Source organism: Ambystoma mexicanum, chromosome 8 (genome assembly GCF_040938575.1).
Source record: "Ambystoma mexicanum isolate Mex_15411 chromosome 8, UKY_AmexF1_1, whole genome shotgun sequence".
Lineage (NCBI taxonomy): Eukaryota > Metazoa > Chordata > Amphibia > Caudata > Ambystomatidae > Ambystoma > Ambystoma mexicanum.
The window spans coordinates 821,277,513-821,299,397 of NC_090929.1; the positions used below are offsets into that span (position 1 = coordinate 821,277,513).

Genomic DNA, 21,885 nt, shown 5'->3' on the forward strand with positions numbered 1-21,885 from the left:
GTGAGAAACTCACTACAAGGAACACCTAGGAGGGGGCACTATGGAACGGTGTCAGGATTTACAGATGTATCTTTTTTGGACAACTTTAGCACTGATATTATAGACTGCGTGAACAAACTCCACGTAGACTCCAGGGCTACGAGTAAACGTTGTAGAGGAGCATCCTCCGCCCATGACTACTGTTTTTTGCCGGATACTATCGGTTACGTATCCGCCTGCTGCATAACTGGCACCGAAGGACAGCTTAGTCGGTGCAGGAGTGAGAGGCAGAGATGCCTGAGCATGAGGAACTTTGCTGGGCAACTGTTGGGGGTTTGAGGGAAGTTGCGGGTGGGGGGAAGTTGGGAGTCAGCCGATACAGCCACACAAAGCAAGCAAAACTTCAGAGTTAGACAAACAATATGCAGAGGAAACTTTATAAATGGCCTGAGACCTTAAGGTGGCTACCTAGAATGTCAGGGGCCTGAACAATTATATTAAAAGAAATAGAATAATGTCATATTTAAGCCGACATAGGGTGGACATAGCACTCTTACAGGAGACGCACATGACTCATGAGAAACATAAAGTTTTAGCCAAGAAATGGTACGGTAGTACGATAGCTTGACCGTACTCAGCGTATGCAAGAGGGCTACTCATATGGATAGCACCCTCAGTGCCTCTCCAAGTGCGAAAGACAGTGACCGATAATGAAGGCAGGATGGTCCTAATCCATGGCTTCCTAGAAAAGTGAGAAGTATGTATCATTAACACTTATGCCCTGAACCATGATTCAGCAGCTTTCTTCCGCTCACTATACCACAGAGTCGGAGCATATAGAGACTGCACTCTAATTTAGGGAGGGGATTTCAGTTGTACACTAGATCTGAGATTAGACAGGTCTGACAAACAATACACACACACCCAGCCCCCCTAACCCCCCTGAACAAAGCGCTAAACACACTGGTCACAAACGTTTACTTGGTGGACATATGGAGGAACCTTCACCCACAGGTTAGAGGATACATTATACAGCTCCTCAGGATTTATACACAAGACTAGACTACATCTTCACTGGCACAGAGACACTAGGCGCATTCATAACTGCAGACTATAAGGCTAGTAGTATTGTCGGACCACGTGCTGCTGCTGGTTACATGGCAGGCTGCTCCCCCATGAGCCTGCATTCCAACATGGAGGCTCAGAAACACTTGTGTATAGGCACATTATAAATGCCATATCATATATCATATCAGAGGGGAATCTTTGAAAGAGGAGGCATTTAGGGAGCACCTCAGAGAGTGTATTAAAGATTACTTCAAATACAACACTGGCAGTGTGACATCAGCAGGAGTGCTGTGGGAGGCCTTTAAGGTTGTGATAAGGGGGTTGGCAATAGCCATGGCGAGGGGAGAACAGGCTACAATAACAGAGGATTTAGCTAAGGCAGAAACAGCTCTGGAAGATATGGAACAACCTGAAGGAGAGGGAGGGCTCCATACCCCAGAAGCAAACAGGTTAAAACATGAATGTATGAGACACTGGGACAGGCTGGGTAAGTTAAACTATGCAAAGTATGTGGATGGCCAACACACTGAGGGAGACAAACCAGGTAGGGTGCTAGCCTGGCTGTATGAGAGGGACCACGAGATATGATCAGCGCGATTGTGGGTAGTGACGGCACATTGCGCATGACGCAAGCAGATATAAATGATAGGTTTCTTGAATGCTATAAGTCCCTGTACATAGACACAGCGGAGGTGCAAACCTCAGATATTGAAGAAGCCTTAGGGCGTATAGATCTCCCAAGGCTGGACTCCATCGCCACTGAGCATCTGGAGGCGCCTGTTACACTTGAGGAATTGGTAGTCAAGATCAGAGGGTTACCAACGGGCAAGACAACAGGCACAGACCGCTTGCCTAGTGAGTTTTTTAAAGAATACATTGCAGAAGTGACAGCCCCATTATTGGCCAAGTTGAACGATGCATTCAATATAGGAGTTGTCCTGTTGTCATTAAGAGAATCCATCATCATACCCTTACTTAAACCCAAACAAGCTAGACACAGTATGCGGTTCGTACAGGCCACTTTCTCTTCTTAACCAAGATGGGAAAATACTTACCGCCCTACTTGCAGATAGGCTTAAAACAATAATAGCCACATTGACACACCCAGACCAGACCGGTTATGTGCCAGACAGGAATAGAACACGGAACCTGCAGAGGTTATACCACATGATAGATCACACCAAGGACAGTACTAACCATTACGCTGTGGCCTCATTGGATACGGACTCTGTCAGGTGGCCGTGGTTGGTAGCCACATTGAAACGATTTGGCATGGGCCCTAATTGCATTAAATGGGTACAGTTGTTATACAGCCAGCCGGTAGCCAGAGTTAACACAGGCCGCCAGATTTCAGAACAGTGGGTTTTGCAGAAAGGCACGAGGCAGGGATGTCCTTGGACCCCTATGCTGTTCATTTTGGCGCAGTGATTACAAAGAAGCAGGCATATACATACATGGCAGATTGCACTTAGTGTCCCTGTATGTGGATGACTTGCTGCTGTAAATACAACACCCAGAGACCAACTAACAATATATCCTCGAAGTACTGGAACGATACGCAGAACTCTCGGTCAGCAAGCAGAAATCCATTTGGTTCCCACTAGCGGGCTATAGCTGTATGTCTCTGAACTCACTGCCTATGCTCCAGGTGAAGTGTGATGTCAACTCATTTAGGTATCTTGGGATAGATGTATACCACAACCAAAAATTGAACATGTGCACAACACGCTGAGAGCGGTCGAGGGAGTAACGAAGTCCATGGACTTCTGGACTAGGCTGCCCCTCTTGCTGATGTGTAGGGCCGCACTGCTGAAAATGGTAGTCCTCCCCAGACTCCTTCATTACTTTACAAACGTCCCGTATAATATTCCCAAAGGTTTCTTTAAGAAGCTAGACACAAAATGTAGGGGGTTCCTTTAGCAGAACAGAAGGTGTAGATTAGCACTGGCTAAACTACAAAGACCACATGAGCAAGGGGGCATTAGGGTGCCCAACTTTGAGGCATACTTCGTGGCTAGCCAATTGCAGTTTTTTAAGGGGTGGCTGGCCGACGAGCCGACCAAAGACACACCCATATTACAACTGGCCTGCGCTCCATTCTTCTTGAAAGATGTGGTATGGATACACGAGTCCCGTTTGCGAGAGCCCCCCTTTTGTTAACATTAGGGAAAAGTATATGGCATAGAGCCTGCAAACTACTGGGTACCAATGCACTGTACTCTCCCCAGATCCTGCTTGTGACACTGAAGGCTGATGACCAGCAATGTAGAAGTGTGAGGAGGTATTGGGAGCCCACTGTGGTAGCCACAATCGGGGACTTATTACAAGAAGGGAAACTTAGGGACTTCGGCTCACTTGCCACTGGGACAGGCTTGCATCTAGGACAATATATCACATATGTTTCTTCACTCAGGGAACTTAAGCAGAAGTGGCAAGGGATGGAGTAGACTTTACAGAAGAAGAATTGATAGAAACAATATACAACACCTCTGAGGAAGGACACGCAGTGTCACGGATATATGATCTGATCATAGGCCAACAGGAAGATGTGACAATACAGACCCGACAGAGTTGGGAATAGGATTTACAGAAACAATTTGCTGAAGGGGTTTGGGAACAAGTGATTTCGTACCATAAAAGGGTGTCTAGAAATGCCAAACTGCAGCTTTTGCAACTATATGTAACCCACAGAGCATATTCAACTCCCCGGAAAATGTTGTGTTTTAACACGGCCACTGAACAGTGTTGCCTAAAATGTAAACACAAAAATGCTGATATGGTACATATGTTTTGGGCTTGTCCAGTAATATCACAGTATTGGGGCGAAATTGCACGATTACTAGCTAAAGCAGACATAAGGTTGAATGTACACTGCTTGTTCGTTGTCTTCCCACGGCCGAGACAAGCAAAACATGTCAACAAACTGAAAGACTTGGGGTATGTACTAGCAAAACATAGGATAGTTATGGGGTGGAAAGCACAGAGGGGCATGGGGACGCACGGCATTGTGGCGGGGCTTACAGAAATGGACTCTAGCAGAGACTTCAGTGTGGCAAGAAGCAGTCTGCTTGGGTCATGGAGAGGAAAATACAGATATAGAATCATGGAGACTTCACGAGCATGCACAACCCCCGGACAGTGGTGTGTACAGGGACACCTGCCGTGGATGCTTATTTGGTGTCATAATTGTTATGTATCGTCTAACAAAAGCTTCAGATCTAAGATAGCGTATGCAGAGTGGTTGGCTGGAGGGAGGTTGTGGGTTGCGTGGGAGGGGAATGTTTCAGCAGACCCAATGGATGCACAGTTGTCAGTTTGTATGTTGTATAAATTAAACATTTATAAAAACATTACAAAAAAAAAAAATATATATATATATATATTTATATATATATATATATGAGGCCCTGCCTTCTGTGCACGTTATGGTTGGCTGCAGTGTGCACACAAGCATCCACCACCACATATTACCCCTTGGGCCAGCATCCTAATACATGTGGTGGTGCACAGTGCCCTTGACATCCCCACCATCCACCCATGTGGCCAGACAGGGAACTTCATCACATTGGTTAAAGATACACTTGCAATAACAAAATAAAGCAAATAATGGATTGCTCTTTTTACCAATTTAAAAGTCACACCAGTAGGAGATTGGCTGGTTAGCAGAAGTGGGGTTGGTGTGGTAATTACTGCCATGGAGTTGTAAACGACACAGTTAAATGCTGCCCAGCTTTGAGTGTGCCCATGCATTACCCATGGTTATGTTAAATATGCCTATGCAATGATCTTTGTGCTTCAGATGCTAATCATTTATATAAATGTGTTCAATTTGAAATGGTTGTTTAGCTCTGGTGAATGCTTGCAGTAATGGTCCTCTTGCTCTTGCAGGACATCTTACTGATAGTGAATGCAATCAGAGGCACATACCCAAGAGGGGGCCACTGGCTGAACGAAAGCGAAGCTCAAGTCGTTCAAGACGAAAAGGAGATGAGATGCAGCTATCAGGTTATCACAGTGAAGGTAGGAATATAATCTGAATTCCCCTCGTTTTTCCCACTGGTCCCTCCAGTTGTCCGCTTCAGTTCCGTCATTGTTTTCCCTACATTTTCTGCATTCCTGATTTCCTCCATTATTTTACCTTTACACCCTTTTCTACCTAGAATTCATTTCTCTTTCTCCATCTGGTTCTTGCACTTAGGATTCACTCCATCATTTCCTTCTGATGCCTGTGCTTTGATTTCGTCTGTCTTCTGACAGAATCCGTCTCTCCTTCAGTGCCTGTCCTGTTATCGCCTCCTGTTTTATCGCTAGATCCTGCCAACTGAATTCAAACCTGCTTTTTCCATTGGACTCAGGTTAATACATTGTTTCTGTTCAACAGTCAGTTCCGCCCCTCTGACTCCTTTCTTTTCTACCTCTAGTTCTTGTCCCATGATTCCCCCCCTATTTTAATTCTACTCACTGTCCTCATTAACTCCTTTGTTGTTCCATTCTACTGCTTGCCTTCATGAGTCCCTCGTCATGATTCTATGTCATTCCATTGCCCGTGTTTTATTCGTGGCGTTTTTTGCTACTGATATTTGGCCGATAAAACTATTTGAAATGTTTTTTTTTTTTTTGCACGTGGTGGGGGTTCCCCCCAATCCCTCCTTCCCAGTTGTTTGCTACCTAGTGCCCACCCCCTACCTCTGATATCCCTTTACCCACTCGAACCCCCCTTCCCCCCATATTTTTTGATTTGTTTTTTCGGCCGATGAACGAACATCATACCCTCTTAATATTTATGTATTTCCTGCGTTCTAAATCAGCCCTGCCTTTCAATCTAATTCCTGCCTAACTCCCTTCAGTTTCTTTTGCATCCTCTGATTCCCTTCCCATTCCCACCTCGTTCCTGTTTTCTTATCACCAGCTTCCCCGATTTCCCAAATCAACATGAGTGTGATTTTGTTTCCGTTGTGTGTGAAAAGGAAGACCCTTAGTAATTTCCAGGAAACAATGCTGAGATGCATGAGTTGCGAGAAAACACAGGGTTTATTCCAAAGAATGATCTGCTAGGAGCGGTCAGTCAGTTATGTAGGACCGCAAAGCTGAGAATTTGCCACGCCTATATCAAACAGTAATATTTAAAAACAAAAACCACAAAATTAGAATAATTTGATATCCCATCTAAACATTACTTGTAACTACAGTTTGAGCATCCTATTTGCTCCTGCATATAAAAACCCAAAGTAAACAGAAATTGCCTCACAGTAATTGATTAGTGCATTTTCCCTACTCAGATTGGGTTAGTACTTTTCCCCATCTCAATTGATTACTACGTTATCCCATGACATCATATGTGCAACCCAACAAGTGTCCAATTAATCGAACAGTGGAGAGAGTGAAACCTACCACCCATGGCAACAAATTAGATACAGTGAAAGCTCCATCCCGTGTGACCAGACATCCTGTTATCTTAGTTTCACTCCCCAATTCTGCAGCAACACTGTCCCATGGGAGCTTGGCCTTGCTGCTATCATATCTTAGTCTTCCCATGCCAAGGACACAATCCATCAGCTCATTGTGCCCTGCTATTATTCCATTATATGTGTGAGTTTCTGTGGAGAGGTTTAACATGCAAAAATACAGATGTGACCTAATTCTTTGGACAATCACTCATATTTGCTCTACTTCATCCGCGGACATTGCAAGCAATAAAGATTCTCTTGGATTTCTGCATGAATAAAACCCAAATTCCATAAAGGGCAAGACAGTGGTATGCACTAGACCGCAACTAAGCCTCAATTCTATTTGATTACCATAAATCCTGACGACGCAATAAAACATGGCAGAAATGCAGTTGACTAATGGCATAGCTTTACCCCAGTGCAATAAAAAATGGCAGAGATGCCCACCTCATTATTGTTCACATAGTTTCATTCTCCTTTTACGTTTGTGATGTTGCACCTGCATGTTTACATTCCCCTCCTCTAGTTGATAATTCAACTACTCCACCTTTCTCCTTCATTTTATCAAATGGAGTCTTTGGAACCAACACTTTAAAACCTTTTGTTCGATCTCCTGTATATTCTTCTGGGCTACACAATCAAAAACAGCTGTCTCCGTCTTCATCAGGATCAACATAACATTTTAAGTAATTGTCAGTGTCATTGGGGCATTCAAAAAGAGTTCCTTCTGGACCTATTGAGTTTGATATGCTAACCATGCAAGGCTTGTCCTTGTGAGTCTATGTGGCAGTTTGGGTATGGACATTCTTCAGGGGAGGAGCGTCACCAAGGTTTTTTTTTTTTCAATTATAACTTATTGAAATCTTAATGAACACAGCGTTAGATCAACTCAACATACAGATTGCAACAGTAACATTGGAATTTCGTTTCTTGTTTTCTCATTCACATAATATCCCCCCAACTAAGGTATGAGAAAGTGAACAAATAAGTAGACCTAATAAAATAATAAATTGGTTTCCTTTTGTGTATCATACTGCTTTCTGCATCCCTTACTGTATCTTATTTCCGCATTCGTCATTTAACCTTCTCTCTCTCCCAAGTGTCTCACCTTTGGGTTCGTGCGTTAGCCCTGTAATAAATGTTTTAGTGTCTGAGGTCTGAAAAACATGTTAATTTTCTTGTAAAAACTCGAGAAAATAGGTGCGAGAGAAGCATGGCATGCTTCCCGTTCCGTGTGCTGTCAGTTTTTTCATGGCCATAATTTCCCATATCTTGACCCACCAATATGATGAGATCAGCCCCTCATCAGTTTTCCAAAAACGTGCTTGGTTCAGCTTTGCCGCCAGCAACAGCTGTTTTATGAGTTCTGTCCTCGGGCCTGATGCGGGAAACATTCCATCATCAGGCACATCCCTTACTAGTAAGATGCGTGGGCACATTGAGAGTGAAGCGCCTTTGATGTCTTTAATCGTTGACTTGATTTCTTGCCAATATGTCTGTATTTTGGGTCACTGCCACCACATATGTATAAAGTCCCCAATCTGTCCACATCCATGCCAGCAGCGATTGGAATACTCGGGTGAGAGCGAATGTAGTCTATGTGCGGTCATATACCACCTATAGCATATTTTTATTGCGCACTCCTTATATGTAGTGCATCTGGAGCTTTTGGCGGTTTGGGACCATATTTTCTGCCATGAGTCTGATGCAGTCTCTGCCCCTATATCTTTTTCCCATCGTGTCATGTACACAAGTTTGTCTTCAGTGGAGGCCTTCTCTAGTAGGCAGTTGCAGCTAGAAATTTTCCGGCTGCTTATACCCTCTGAGATCTGAAGTTCAATTCCAATCGGGGGTGTGTGCCCGCTCGGGCTACTCTGTTGTTGGAAACCCAGTGTCTAATTTGGAAGTACCTAAATCGTTCTGTTTCGGGAAGGGTGAGCTTTTCTTTACAGTCTATGCATGGGAGGGGCAGTCCGTCTTTGTACATGTCTCTGAGTCTTAAGGTCCTGAGCAATTCCCATTGTGCAAATATGCCCTTAGTCATACCTAGGGAGAAGCTGGATTATGTAGTATTGGTGACAAAGGTCCCAGTCCCGTTTTCACCTCCAGTTGTGCACAGGCTTTGTTCCAGCTATTGAGGGTGTCTCGAGTGGAATCCAACAAGGAGACTCTTGTGGATTTTGGCAGGAATAGTTGATGGGCTAGGGGGTGCGGTACAGGCTTGTTCTATCATTTCCCATTTGGACTGCTTGTCTCATAGTGCCCATTTTAACATCGGGTGATGTGCGCTGCCTGTTAGTATTTCTATATAGATGGTGGAGTCAGCTCACCCATCCCTTCTGACCTCAGGAGTATGTGACGTGAGGTTCTAGGTGATTTCTTCTTCCAGATGTATTGGTCTATCGCTTTCTGTAGTTCCAATAGAATTTTTTCAGGGATTAGGATTGGTATTGCTTGGAAGACAAAAAAGAGTCTTGGTAGTATTGTCATTTTAATTGTTGTGAACCTTCTCAGCCATGATATTTCCTGGATTTCCCAACCTTTTATGGTGGTTTTCGTCTCCTTCCATAACCTGGGGATGTTATCTCACATGAGGCTCTTGGATGATTTGGTGATGTGCACCCCTAGGTATGTGAACTCATCATCTACCCATTTAAATGGAAAGGTTGCTTGCAGTGCAAATTGGGTTGTGGGTGATTCCCTGATTGCCATTCCCACTGACTTCTGGTGATTTAACCCAAATCCCGAAACTGTGTGGAATTTGTCAAGGAGGGCCAGTAAAGGTGGGATGGACTGCAGAGGTTTCTGGAGGAAGCAGATGACGTCATTGGCGCATAGCGCCACTTTGTGTGTTGCCTTCATGTGTCGGGTCAATTATTGACGGGCAACTCTGTATCATTTGTGCGGGGGGTTCCATCGCTAGCACAAAGACCAGTGGAGATAGTGGGCGCCCTTGCCTTGTTCCTCGACCTAGGGGGATCGGTGGTTGTTTTGCCACCGTTTACTTTGACTGCTGTGAGTGGTATTTGGAAGTTTGGCAGTATTCATTTATAGAAGACCGGGCCGAACCCATAGGCTGGCAATACAGCTCGAAGGAAGTCCCATGACATGCTGTTAAATGCCCGGTGGGCGTCAACAGAAAGGAGTGATAGTCCCCTCAGGAGTTTAGGAGCCAGCGCTATTAAGTCCACTAACCTCCTGATGTTGTCATGGGCCCCTCTGTTTTTTATTAATACTGTCTAATCTCTGTTTATTATGCGAGGGAGGACTTTGCCCAGTCTTGTGGCTAGAATCTTACTATAGATGTTTGCGTCGGAGTTCAGAAGGGCTGTGGGGCGATAAGGGGTGCAGCTCTCAGGGTATTTGTCAGGTTTTAATAGCAGAGTGGTTGTGGATTCCGCTATGGATTCAGTTATTTTCCCTGATTTGGCAAAACAGTTAAATAGGGTGGTGAGCTGTGAGATTAGAGACACCCACAAATGCTGTAAAAAATTCTGTTGGTGAACCCATCTGGGCCGGGATTTCTTTCATTTGGGAGGGAGCGTATGGCGTGGGTGACTTCTTGGGCCGTTATGGGGTTTTCTAATGTTTCCCTCATTCCCTCTGGGATTTGGGGGAGTCTTGCCTGTTCTATGAAATCTTGGATCTGGGTAATATTTCCTTGATGTGGGGTGGAGGTCCTCCTAAAGAACTCTTCCATGACCTTCAATTTCCCTGCCTCTGTGACATCCCTCTTCCCATTCTCGCTCTTTAGGGCTCCAATATAGTTGCGGATTGCAGCTTTCCTGCTTTGTTGCCCCTGGTGTAACATTATTGTTTCATCTTAAGTATGGACTGTGCCGCTTTCCCCATCAAGTGGGTTTCCAGGGCCTTTCAAGCTATTCTGAGGTCTCGGAGCGTGTGCCTGCTCCTTTTCGTTGCATGTGCCTTCTCTTTTCCTTGTACTATCTCCTCTAGCCTATCCCGATGCATATGTTGGGTTCTGCCCCAGGCTACCGATAACCCTATGATAGCCCCTCGGAAGACTGCCTTCCATGTGTCCCATATTGTGCGCATATCCATGCCCTCTGTTCTATTCTGTTCAAAGTAATGGATTATCGCTTCCTCTAGGGCTGCCCTAGCAGCCATGTCCATTAGGAGGTGGTTGTTAAATCTTTAGGGTGGTTTCTGACAAGGTTTGCCCTGACCCAAGTCTAGCCCTAGTTTAACAGAAGAGTGGTCTGTGAGTGCCTTAGGAACGATCTCTATTTCCCTGACTGAAGGGATAAGAGTGGTGGAGCCAGGAACATGTCTAGTCTTGAGAAGCCCCCTCGTGCTGGCAAGTAAAAGGTGTGTTCCCTCTCCCCAGGATGGAGGAAACTCCATGTCTCTATCAGAGTTCCCTCAAAAGTGATGTCATGGCGTAATAATTGCTTCTATCAGTGGTAGTGGGGGCCAGAGTTTTGTCCATCATTGGGTCAATTACACAGTTGAAGTCCCCTCGTAGTATGATTTCTCCCTCCATAAAATGTGCCAATGTCTCAGTCAATCCCCCTGAGAATTCTGCTGCTTTATCATTAGGACTGTATACAACCCCAGTGTGGTTCTGCGATCGCCCAGTCTTCCTTTGTTCCAATGGGTTTTACTGTGACAAAAATCATGGGTATTACTTTAGCCATCGTTGTCTTGCAGGATCCTATAACCAATTGGCATGTGCAAAAAAGAACCAGCAGTAAGATGATAAAAGGGAGCAATACTTTGAGGAGGTTACTCATCCATGAAGGTTCCCATGAAAAAATTGAGTAGAACCAGTCATCTTCCTGCACCCTTCCTTATTTCTCCATGGTGGTGCACAGAGTGTGCAGTGCTTTTATTGCTTGTGTAATGCTTCCATTTTCTGCATCGTTTGAAGGTATACAAGTGCAGGAAGACGTGCCTACTTTTGCACATACACCATCCTCCATGACAGTCATAAGGTCCAAAACATACCTATTCTGTAATGTTGTTAACCTTATAGCTCTAAGTTCTTCTATGGCGGCATTCAGCATTTGGTGGTGGTTGCTGCTTGCACACCAGGAGCGAAAAGATAGGCAAACATTTTTTCCGCTTGGCTAAATAGCCATGTTCAGCTTGTCCTTCGATTTTTGGGACTTTTAATCGCTGTTGCGTTGACAACATAGACCCAGAGATCTGCGGACCCGTTGGTGCAGTAGATGCATAAGGTTGAACATGGTATGCTTGCACAGGGCTGTAATATTGATATAGGGTACCACCAAGAAGGGAGATTGTAATGCCGCCATTGAACACATCCCTCTCCAGGACGGTGTAGGTAAGGCATGGTATCACGAGTATGACACTGACCCAATGGATACAATTTGTAAAAACCTTTATTGAAACTGCTGGGGTCGGAGAAACTCCTTTTTTGCCCTATAGCTAAGATGGGAGTAGTCTCGACCATCAAACGATAAACAAGAGTCCTAGTGGAGTCTGCCAAATCATAATAGCCTATGCTAACACAACCTAATGCCGGCCCTATCTCTTGTACAAAAAGTGTAAAAAGGAGAAATGTATGCAAAAGAAAAATCAGTGTTCTAAAGAATAAAGGTAGTTGAACCAGCTCTCCCCCTCACGTTAAACCTCACAGAGTAAGGCTATCCTTGTAGGCAAGGTGACACACTCTAGCTCGGTTTCTAACACTCTAAACAGTTCCAAACTGCGGATTGAGGCCCGCCTGGCCTACCATATTAAAGTCTCTTTCTTGACTTTCAAAATTGTGTTCCCATTGTAAAGTTCACAAAGGTCCGCCTCTGCCGGGCTCAGACCTCACAGCACACAGTTTACGTAGGTCGCCCTCTGTCGGACTCAGATCTCTCACTTCACATTTCAACACAAACTTGCTCCCTTCCCCAAGCTTATTGTACTTCGGGTCTCCCTCAATCGGGCTCGGACCCCTTTCGATGTCAAAGACTTTCGAATGTGCGTGGCTCTCTTTACAGATCACCGCAGGACCACTTCCACTCAATGCTCACGTTTACTTTTACATAATTCACTTTGCTCACTTTGCTGTTTGTTCGCTTTACAACTGCAAACAAAGTACCATTCATAGAGACTTTCAAATGGCCTACTTCCTTTCGCCAGACCACTCTGTTACTTAGTATCGCTGATCTTACAGCTGCCTCTTACTTTAAAATTCATTCACAGGTCTGCCTTTCTTCGCATTTCATCCACACGCAGGCAGCCTTCATTTGTGATATAATGTGGCCACTACATTCGCTTTAACACACACCAGTCTCTCAGGTTGCTTGCCAACTCACTGCTGTGTGTGCTGCTTTCTTGTTTTGCTATTTCCAATTTCACGAGTCAAGGTTAGTACCACAGGCTTGGCCTCGCCTCTCGAATTCTGCTGTTCACCCGGTAGGGTCGCTGGCATCCTTGAAACACAATGCAATATTCACTTGTAGGATCTAGCCTTCTCCACGTGCCTTTCACGGACAGTCAGAGGCTACGACATCCAGTAGGGATCCCTTGGGGTTTTCTACCCCCTGCTCTCTTCCCTTGGTCTGTTGCCCTGCTCCAAAAGGTGTGTCTTCGTCCTGGAAGTGCTGCTCGTACTCGTGTTCTGCCTGGCTCAGAGTGTGTCTTTAGGAGTTGCCTTTTATTCGTGTGAGGAGAGCTAACTTGTATCGGGTGTATGCACTGACTTTGTCTGACCCGATTAATGGGACATGTCCAGTACGATGTGAGAGAGTTAGTCTGGATACTCTGTCACCCTCTTCCTCGGCCCAGTGTCTGTGTAAAAAGGGCGAGGGAGTTGGGACTTCGGAAAATCCTACAAAATAGGATTGGGTAGATGAAAAAAAGGGGGGAATACTGTGTATCACCATCGGCTGTCTCACCCCCACTCCCCGTAGTCCCATCAGCCAGGTGATCCTTCCACACTGGTCCACCCCCAGGGTCTGGATCCAAAGGCGATGGCTGTGCGCTGGCCACCTGAGAGAGAGAGATCCCGGGGGACTGACAGGTGAGACACCCTCTGGTCTCTCACAACTATGACATTTGGGAGTAGACAAGGCCGCCACACACCCAGTAAATGTCCATAAGTGCTGCGGTGCCTCCCAGGATGTCGGGAAGGTGGATGGTCTTGTTGCAATTTGCGTTTGCTCCCAGAAAAAGACTGCCATTGCTTCTGAAACACAAGGAAAACTGGAAGTTCTTATTGGAGGTTCATGTGGATTTATCCACGTTAGACTTTAGGTATAACGGCCCCAGGTAGAGGAACCTGTCGTATTTATCTTTTGTAGCACACCATTGCTTAGTCTGAACAATCCTCCTGCTTTTTCTGCAGCCAGTAGTCCCTGAACCCCATCTGCCCTTGTAGTATATGGTGCCACGACCTGCAGGCCAGGCCTAATTCCACAATGAGACTGGTCCAGCCCTGTGTCATGAAAGCATTTGAAGTCGGGGGGATGCTGTTAGAAAGAACCCACTCTTCCTAGGGAACCTTTCCAATTACTCAGTTATCTGCCTCTGCTCCCTCTGTCAATAGTTTTGTATATGATTACTCAACCCATTTTCTTCTTTAATCACTTCCTCCTGTACATAATTATCATACACTGTTGTGTTAACTGCGCACCACCGATAGTGGGTCTAAGCGGCACATGACTAGCTCCTCGATTACCTTGCTTATGTAAACACAGAAGAGAAGAAGGGCCAGTAGGCACCCATGCCATATTCTCCTCTGTGCCTCTATGGACTCTGTCAGCTCCCTCCAAGACCCCCAACGAGCTGACATCTTGTATCCTGTATAAAGCGACTTGATGATAGCCAATAGATTATCAGGGATGTTCTTTTTAGCCAGAACATGCCATACGACCACAGTCAAATGATGTTGTGAAATCTACATAGGTCTCATATGCCTTGGATCTATTTAAGATGGGGTATTGTTTATCAGCTGGAGTCTACAACTCTCATATATAGTGCTTATGCCTTGTTGGAAGCCAGACTGTAAATGATTTATAATCCCAGAATGGTCAACCCAGGTTGCCCAAGGACCATTTTGGCAAAGATCTTGCTTGCTGCATCTAGCAGGGATATTGGAAAATAGTTCCCTGGTAAATCTCTTCCGCCCTTCTTAAAGATAGGGACTATTTCAGCTTCGCAACATGACTGTGGGACCGTTCCCACACTGATGGCTGCATTGAAAAGTTTTGCCTCCATATGAGGTCTGAAAGAGATATAGAGTACCCCCTTTTTGTCTATAATTCTTTTTCCTGCTGGGGAGCTTGTGCCTATAGTTCAATAATCTGGGTTAGGGGAAGGGTGGTGAAGGGGCTGCAATTTCTACTAGTTTTACAAACAATTCAGTGCATTTTATGTCATCAGGATCTGCTAAGTATGCTGCTGCCTTTGCTGCCAAATCTGTTGCACGGTCTGGGATAATTCTAACGCTGTTATGAGGGCCACAAGCTCTGCTGCTTGCGCCAAGTAGTGCGAGACCAATTGCACTTGTAACTAGGGTAACTACCGCTGCATCCGTGTGCCTGATCACCATGCTTTGATCAATAATCAATGACCCATCAACGGAGAACAAGTCTCCTTCTTCGAGTGCATCCTCCGTAATGCAGCACCCTCGTCATAAGTAGTGTACTGTCTTATGTGCCTTTACTGGTTCTGCAATAAATGTAGCTGGATTAAAAACGTCCCACCTCACAATGTGGATTGAGGAATAAGACAGGATGACCTCGTACCCTGATGCTTGTTGAGTTGTGAGAGTAGATTTTGATTTTACTAGGATTGTGTAAAGTGCACGAAAGCAGCTGTGGCCAGTTTCTGCTCACAAGGGAAATGACCCTGCATCACTGGGTCCAGAAGACCACTATAATAAGCCAGAGGCTTATTTCCCATTGGGGTCTTCTGTGCTAGGACAGCTGTCATCATCTGACTGTAAGAGTGTGAGAACAAAAAGAATTGTTTCTTATACTCTGGTGGGGCCAGAACTGGGGCACTGCTGATCACTTGTTTAAGTTCCTGAAATGATTCAATCATCTGATCTGTCCAATCAATGGGCCCTTTTGCTTTCTGCGCTTCCTTTAGGCCTTGTAGTAGGGGCTTGGTATGTGTGCAATAGTCAAATATCCATGCTCGACAATAGTTTTATTTTATAAATGTATTTATTGGGTATTTATATTGCGCCTATACACAATGTGTTTCGAGGCGCAACAAGAAAAGAGGGGAGACGGGGACGACAAAACAGCTGTCATACTAGGCCTTGTGACATTGGGATTGTGCAAGTGCAGTAACGAGCAGTGAATGGGAGAGGGGAGGGGGCGAGTGCCGGTAAGACCCGCGAGAAAAAGCGAGTGCCAGGGGAGGCAGGTGGACAGAGCCTGGGGAACAGGGAGAAGGGAGAGTCATAAGCTACCCCTATTACACCGTTAAGGCTGCGGTAGGTTTTCAAAAGGCAGGAAGCTAGTTTGTAAATGCCAGCTATCAAAAGTCACAAAAAATGGGAGAGGATAAAACATTTTTTGTTTATTCAGACATACATATAGAATATAGAATTCATAGTAAAGAATACATAGTTTGAAACGAAAGATCACATGCAAGCCTTGGTTGCTTGCATGTGATCTTACGTTTCCTGCCTTTTGAAAACCTACCGCAGCCTTAACAGTGTACTAGGGGTAGCTTATGACTCTCTCTTCTCCCTGTAATTAACGCCTTTTTGAGTCAAGCCCCTCTTTAACAAAAAAGAAGTCAACTAGCCTCCTTTTTTCTACAGAGCCTGGGGAAGGCAGCAAGAGCAGGGGAAGGAATGTCCACAAGCTAAGTGCGAGTTGTAAGGGGCTGGAGGGCTACAGGGGTGCAGGCCCAGCCAGGCTAGTGCAGGGGGAGGTTTCCGGAGGGGGGACGGCAGGGTCAGGGGAGAACAAGTGCAGGGGTATGCTAGACTAGGGGGGCTTGGTTCCCTGTAAGAATCTGAAGGAACCAGGCAGCCAGTCAAGAGGCAGAAGGGACATTAGCAGAGTATGGACAGGGGGAAGGAAGAAGAGAAAAGGACGGTCTTGAGAAGCTTCCCAAACTAAAGGAGATCCGGCTCAAGTCTGAGAGGGGCAGGGAGGGCATTCCAGAGGGAGGCACCTGCGGAGGAGAGAAATCTACCCCACACTCTCTGCTTGGAAAAGCATCTGATATGCAGAGGGTTAGAACTAGAAGACCGAAGGGCTCTAGCATGAAGTTATTTAGGGCGTGAGAGTTGGATGTAGCAGGGATTTATGCCCCAGAACGCCTTGTGGATGGTGCAGAGGGTCTTGTACTTGATCCTTGCAGCAACCAGGAGCCAGTGGAGTGACTTTAGGGCTGGAGCGATGCAGTCCTTGGGCTTGAGGCCAAGGATAAGTCTTGCAGTCCTGTTCTGGATTTGTTGAAGGGGGCGAAGCGAGTAGTTAGGTAGTTTGAAGAAGAGGCTGTTTCAGTAGTTAAGCCTGGAAAGGAGCATTGCTCTGGAGACATTGAGTTTCAGGGGGAAGGTAAGGAGAGGGAGAATGCCTCTTAAGAGGTGCAGCTGAAAGTGGACCTTCTGGGCAATGTCCGTGATGTGAGGAGAGAAGGAGAGAGAGGAGTTGAAGATGACACAAAGATTTTTTGCCTCACAGGAGGCTGAGGGGAGCGGGCCCATGGGGGGTGGTCAGAGTTTGGGAAGGAAAGCGGGAGCAGGGGTCCCAATGAGAAGGATCTCTGCCTTACTGGAATTAAGTCAGAGATCGTTAGCAGTGCACCATGCCTGAATCGCAAGTCGGGCAGTCAGGTATAAGAGAGGAAGAGGAGAGGGCAGAAGAGGGAAGCTTGAAGAAGAGCTGCGTGTCATCCGCATAACACTCGAAGTTAGGAGAGAAGGTGGAGATCAAATAGGCTAGAGGGGCCAGGTAGAAGTTGAAAAGCCAAGGCGAGAGGATAGAGCCCTGAGGGACACCACAGGTGGAGAGTGAGATGGTGGAAAGAAAAGGGCCCAGTTGAACCTGGGAGGATTGGTCCAAGAGGAAGGCGGTCAACCAGTCCAGAGCCAGGTCGTTTTATCAGGGTGGCATGATTGACCGTATCAAATGCAGAAGAAAGGTCAAGAAGGATGAAAATGGATGGAGAGCCGGAATCGAGATTAGAGAGTAAGTCTTCACGGGTGTTCAGGAGAGCAGTTTCCGTGCCTCTGGCAGCTCTGAAGCCAGACTGGTAGTCGTGGAGATAACGTGGATACGTTGGGAGATGGCCAGCTTCTCCAAGAGTTTGCCTAGGAAAGGGGTAATGGTGATAGGGTGGTAGTTAGACGGACAGGAAGGGTTGGCAGAAGGCATTTTGATCAGAGGGTACACAAGGGAGTGCTTGAGGAGAGAGGGGAAGGATCCAGTGGAAAAGGAGTGATTGCAGAAATCAGCCAAGGCTGGAGCAAGGGAGACAATGGGCCTCGTACGGGTCAGGCAGTAACTGTGCCGGTGCTACCGGCAGGTTGCCGCCAGACCTGTAATTATTTGCCCACAACTGACTTCCCGGTAACAGCGGGGATTACTACCCCGGCGGTCTGGGAAGTCAGGCACCAGAAAATTTAAATCCCCATTCCCATAGAGTCCTGAGAATGGGGACCGCAGAAGTACTGGCACCGTTTTTAATGGTGCAGATGCTTCTGTGAAAACTCTGCGGGTGGATGCCTTCCCGCCCGGCAGGTCTGACCTGCCGGGCAGGAGAGCACCCGCCTGGCAGAGTTAGTGTGCCGATCCAGAAACAGTGCCGGTAAGGTTACTGGCACCATTGTTTTGGGACCGGCACACTTGTAATGAGGCCCAATGTTGTCCTTGATAGTTCTGGAGGAGCAGGGGAGCACCTGTTTGGATGAGACTTTCTTAGAGCGGACTTGTCTAAAAACCTCATCATGTGTTATGGGAGAGAAAGAGGAGAGTAGGAGGGGAGAGGGCTGCCAAGGGAGGCCTGAGAGCAGGTGAGAGAGAAGGGTGTCGAGTAGAAGAGAGTGAGGACAGGATGTCCTGAGTTTTAGAAATGAAGTGAGAGGCCAGTGCAGTGCAGATGGCCACGGAAGTCAGAGGAGAAATGGGGACTGCAGTAGGCTTGGCGAGTTCCTTGCAGATTTTGAAAAGTTCAGCCGTGTTGTTAGAAGCCGCAGCAATACGGCTTGGATAAAGGCCCTCTTCTTGAAGTGCTTGAAGCCTGCCAGTTTCGCTCAGCTGCTCTGCGCTTGTGTTTCAGAGCCGCCAGGTCGCAGTCATACCAGGAGTTGCACTTGGAGGCAGGTTACGTGCGTATCCTCATGACAGGGGCAAAGATGTCCATGGTGTTGGAGAATGAAAGTTGAAAGTTAGTAAGGGCTGTGTCATAATGAGAGTCAGTGGCAGGAGTAGGAGGCGGAGTGAAGGTGGCATTAAAAGCGGCAACTGACTCTCACTTCATAGGTCGAATGACGGAGGAGGGTGTCAGTGTGGGTGGGGGCTTAGCCGGGGGACCCAGGCGGTCCAGGTGAGAGTACAGGGGAGCATGATCAGACCAGGAGAGAGGTGTAATGTGAGGGTTGGAGATGGGAATGACTGAAGAGATGAGAGCATCCAAGGTGTGTCCAGCTGAGTGCGTCGGACCTGAGGGAAGAATGCAAAGGGAAAGAGAGTCACAGAGGTTGCGGGAGAGACCAAAGTTTGCTTCAGGGGATTCCAGGTGAATATTGAAGTCTCAGAGGAGGAGAAGCTTGGAGGAGGAGGCTTGGAGAGAAGAGGTGAGGTCAGCCTATTCTGAGTGGAAGTGGGAGACCTCTCCAAGGGGGTCTTTAGATGGTGACCAGAGTCAGTGAGAGGCCAGGAGAGACACCAAGCCTGCAGACAAGGCATTTGAAAGAGTAGTAGACCTGAGTTGGTATAATAGTAGCAGGGACCCACTCAGGGAAGATCAGGGCCACTCCGGTTACGCCTGGCTTAGAGAGGATCTTGTAACCCTCATCTCTGACTGTCTTTCTGCTATCCAGGAATGGTGTGCCGCCAACAACCTCTGCCTTAATGCCAGTAAGACCGAGATTCTACTCATCGGCACACCCACTCCCTCCTTCCCTGCAGCTCTCTGGCCGGCCTCTCTTGGCCCTCTTCCTGCTCCTACCTGCAAGGCAAAAAACCTCGGGGTCATCTTCGACTCCACACTCTCCTTCTCTCCTCACATTTCTGATGTTTCTAAGAAGTCACACTACCAGCTGCACCTCCTCAGAGGTATCCTTCCTTTCCTCTCCTTCCCCCAGAAGCTCACTGTCTCCAGAGCCCTGGTTCTCTCGAAGCTGGACTACTGCAACAGCCTCTATCTAAATCTGCCTGCCTCTACTCTCCGCCCTCTGCAACTCATCCAGAACAGGACTGCGAGACTTGTCCTTGGCCTCAAGCCCAGGGACCGTATCTCTCCAGGACTGAAATCGCTTCACTGGCTCCCTGTGGCTGCGAGGATTAAGTTCAAAACCCTCTGCATTGTCCACAAGGCCTTCTGGGGCCTGGGGCCAAATTACCTTCAACTCTCCCTTCCTAAATATCTTCCTTCTCGAGCACTTCGCTCTTCCGCCTCCAACTCCCTCAGGGTCAGCTGCTTGTCCAAGCAACGAGTTGGGGGAAGATCTCTCTCCGCAGCAGGGGCCTCCCTCTGGAACAGCCTTCCTGCCTCCCTGAAACTTGAGGAGAACCATCTCCGGTTCCGGAAGCACCTCAAAACCTTCCTCTTTGCTTCTGCTTTCTCTCTCCCTCTCCCCTGCTAAATCACTGAAACTGTACTGAATCAGCAACTGGGCCACTCACCAATTTCGGTCCTTGGCCCAGCCACTCTCCCCTGCACTGCCTTCCTGACAACCCCTGCACTGCGGGACTGTCTCTGTATCCCTACCAGCTGGCCCTTATTATTTATCTTTTTCATTACTAACCCTGTACTGCACTTTCCCCTCTCCCTTTCCCCCTTGCACTTTTCCCGTCCCCCCTACCCATGCACTTGCGCGATCTGAATGACACCTGGTCTAGTAGGATCGTTGTCTGTCTCCCCTTGTTCCCCCCTCCCTGCCTCGTCGCGCCTTGAAACACTTGTGTATAGGCGCGTTACAAATGCCATATCATATCTGGGAGGAGAGTGTCAAAACCTGTGACAGAGCTGGAAGTGAACCACCTCTTGGTGAGAGCGAGGACATCTAGTTTGAGGTCTTCAAGGAGGTGGCAGATGTTAGAGGAGTGTTTGACGGCAGAGCGAGAGTTGAGGATAGCTAAGTGGAGCAACTTGCTACTTTTGAAAGTCTTCCAAGGAGGGTAACATGAGTGTGGTACACCTGTCGGAGGTGATAGAGGGGCCAGAGCAGTGGAGGAAGGAGGAGCGGCAGGAGATGGTAGGAAGTTGATGAGAGACGGAAGGCGCCTGTCAAGGAGGAGGAGGTTGGGATGAGAGCCCTGGACCATGACAGTGTCATTTAGATAGACATTAATGATGACCCAAGAGGACATGAAGGATGCCATGGGTACCTCCCAAAGTGTGCCACCATTCATAGGAGAGAAAGAGAAAGGGGAGAGCACAGAGACCATAAGGGGAATCCAATGGTCTTCAGAAGGAACAACAAAGAGGATGTCTGTGAAAGTCTGCCTGGAAGAAGTGTTGACATAGGTGTCAATGACGGGCAGGCCTCGGTTAGATACCAGGAGATCCTTCTTGAACTGTTTCCTTCCAGACTTCGACGGAGGGATAGGCTAGGTGATAGAATAGCAATTAGAGAAGATAGGGGAAATTGAGAGCACCATTGAGGCAGAGTGCGGAGAGAAGTAAGGGGGAGAGAGGGAGGAAAGTGCAGAGCACAAAACCAACCACAACCTCACAGCAATGTAACAATCTAGAGTCCAGTGTCCAGGAAAGGATAAAGGCCTGGGTTACCTCATACGGCAGAAAGCACAACACTTAGAAGCGAGTTATGTGGACAGACGGACGACCCTAGAAGAGGAGAAATCCTGATGTATAAGTACAGCAGCAGTGGAAAAACACACAGATTCAACTTTACTATAAAAGAGGGGAAAAGCCTAATATTACACAGCAGCAATTGCAAAAACACCCAGATTCGGCTTTCCTAGAAAGAGGGAAAAGGCCTAATTTTTAAACACAAAGGTAATTGCAGAAACAACCAGATGTGAATTTCCTAGAAAGAGGGGGAAAAAGCCTAATTTCTTTTTTTTTTGTCGGATAAACTCAAGAACTGTTGCATCTGCTTGACTGTGGTTGGCTGTGGTGTGTTCTGCACTGTTGTGGCCCTTTCAGGTGTTATTTTTCTGCCTGCAGATGATGTCTGTCATAGGTACACAACCTCTTCCTGACAATACTGCAGTTTATCCTTGTCCACTATGTTGTCTACATACTGAATCACGGT

At 46.9% G+C, this 21,885-nt stretch overlaps 1 protein-coding gene across 7 annotated transcripts in view; it reads left to right on the plus strand.

Annotated features, from left to right (window-relative positions):
• Nucleotides 1–21,885, plus strand: part of USP54 (ubiquitin specific peptidase 54) — a 2,840,272-nt gene that overhangs the window by 1,447,050 nt on the left and 1,371,337 nt on the right. For all 7 annotated transcript variants that reach the window (XM_069610693.1, XM_069610692.1, XM_069610695.1 and 4 more), the window contains one exon: nt 4,936–5,067. In XM_069610693.1, coding sequence (XP_069466794.1) covers nt 4,936–5,067 — 132 coding nt within the window. The remainder of the gene's footprint in view (nt 1–4,935; nt 5,068–21,885) is intronic.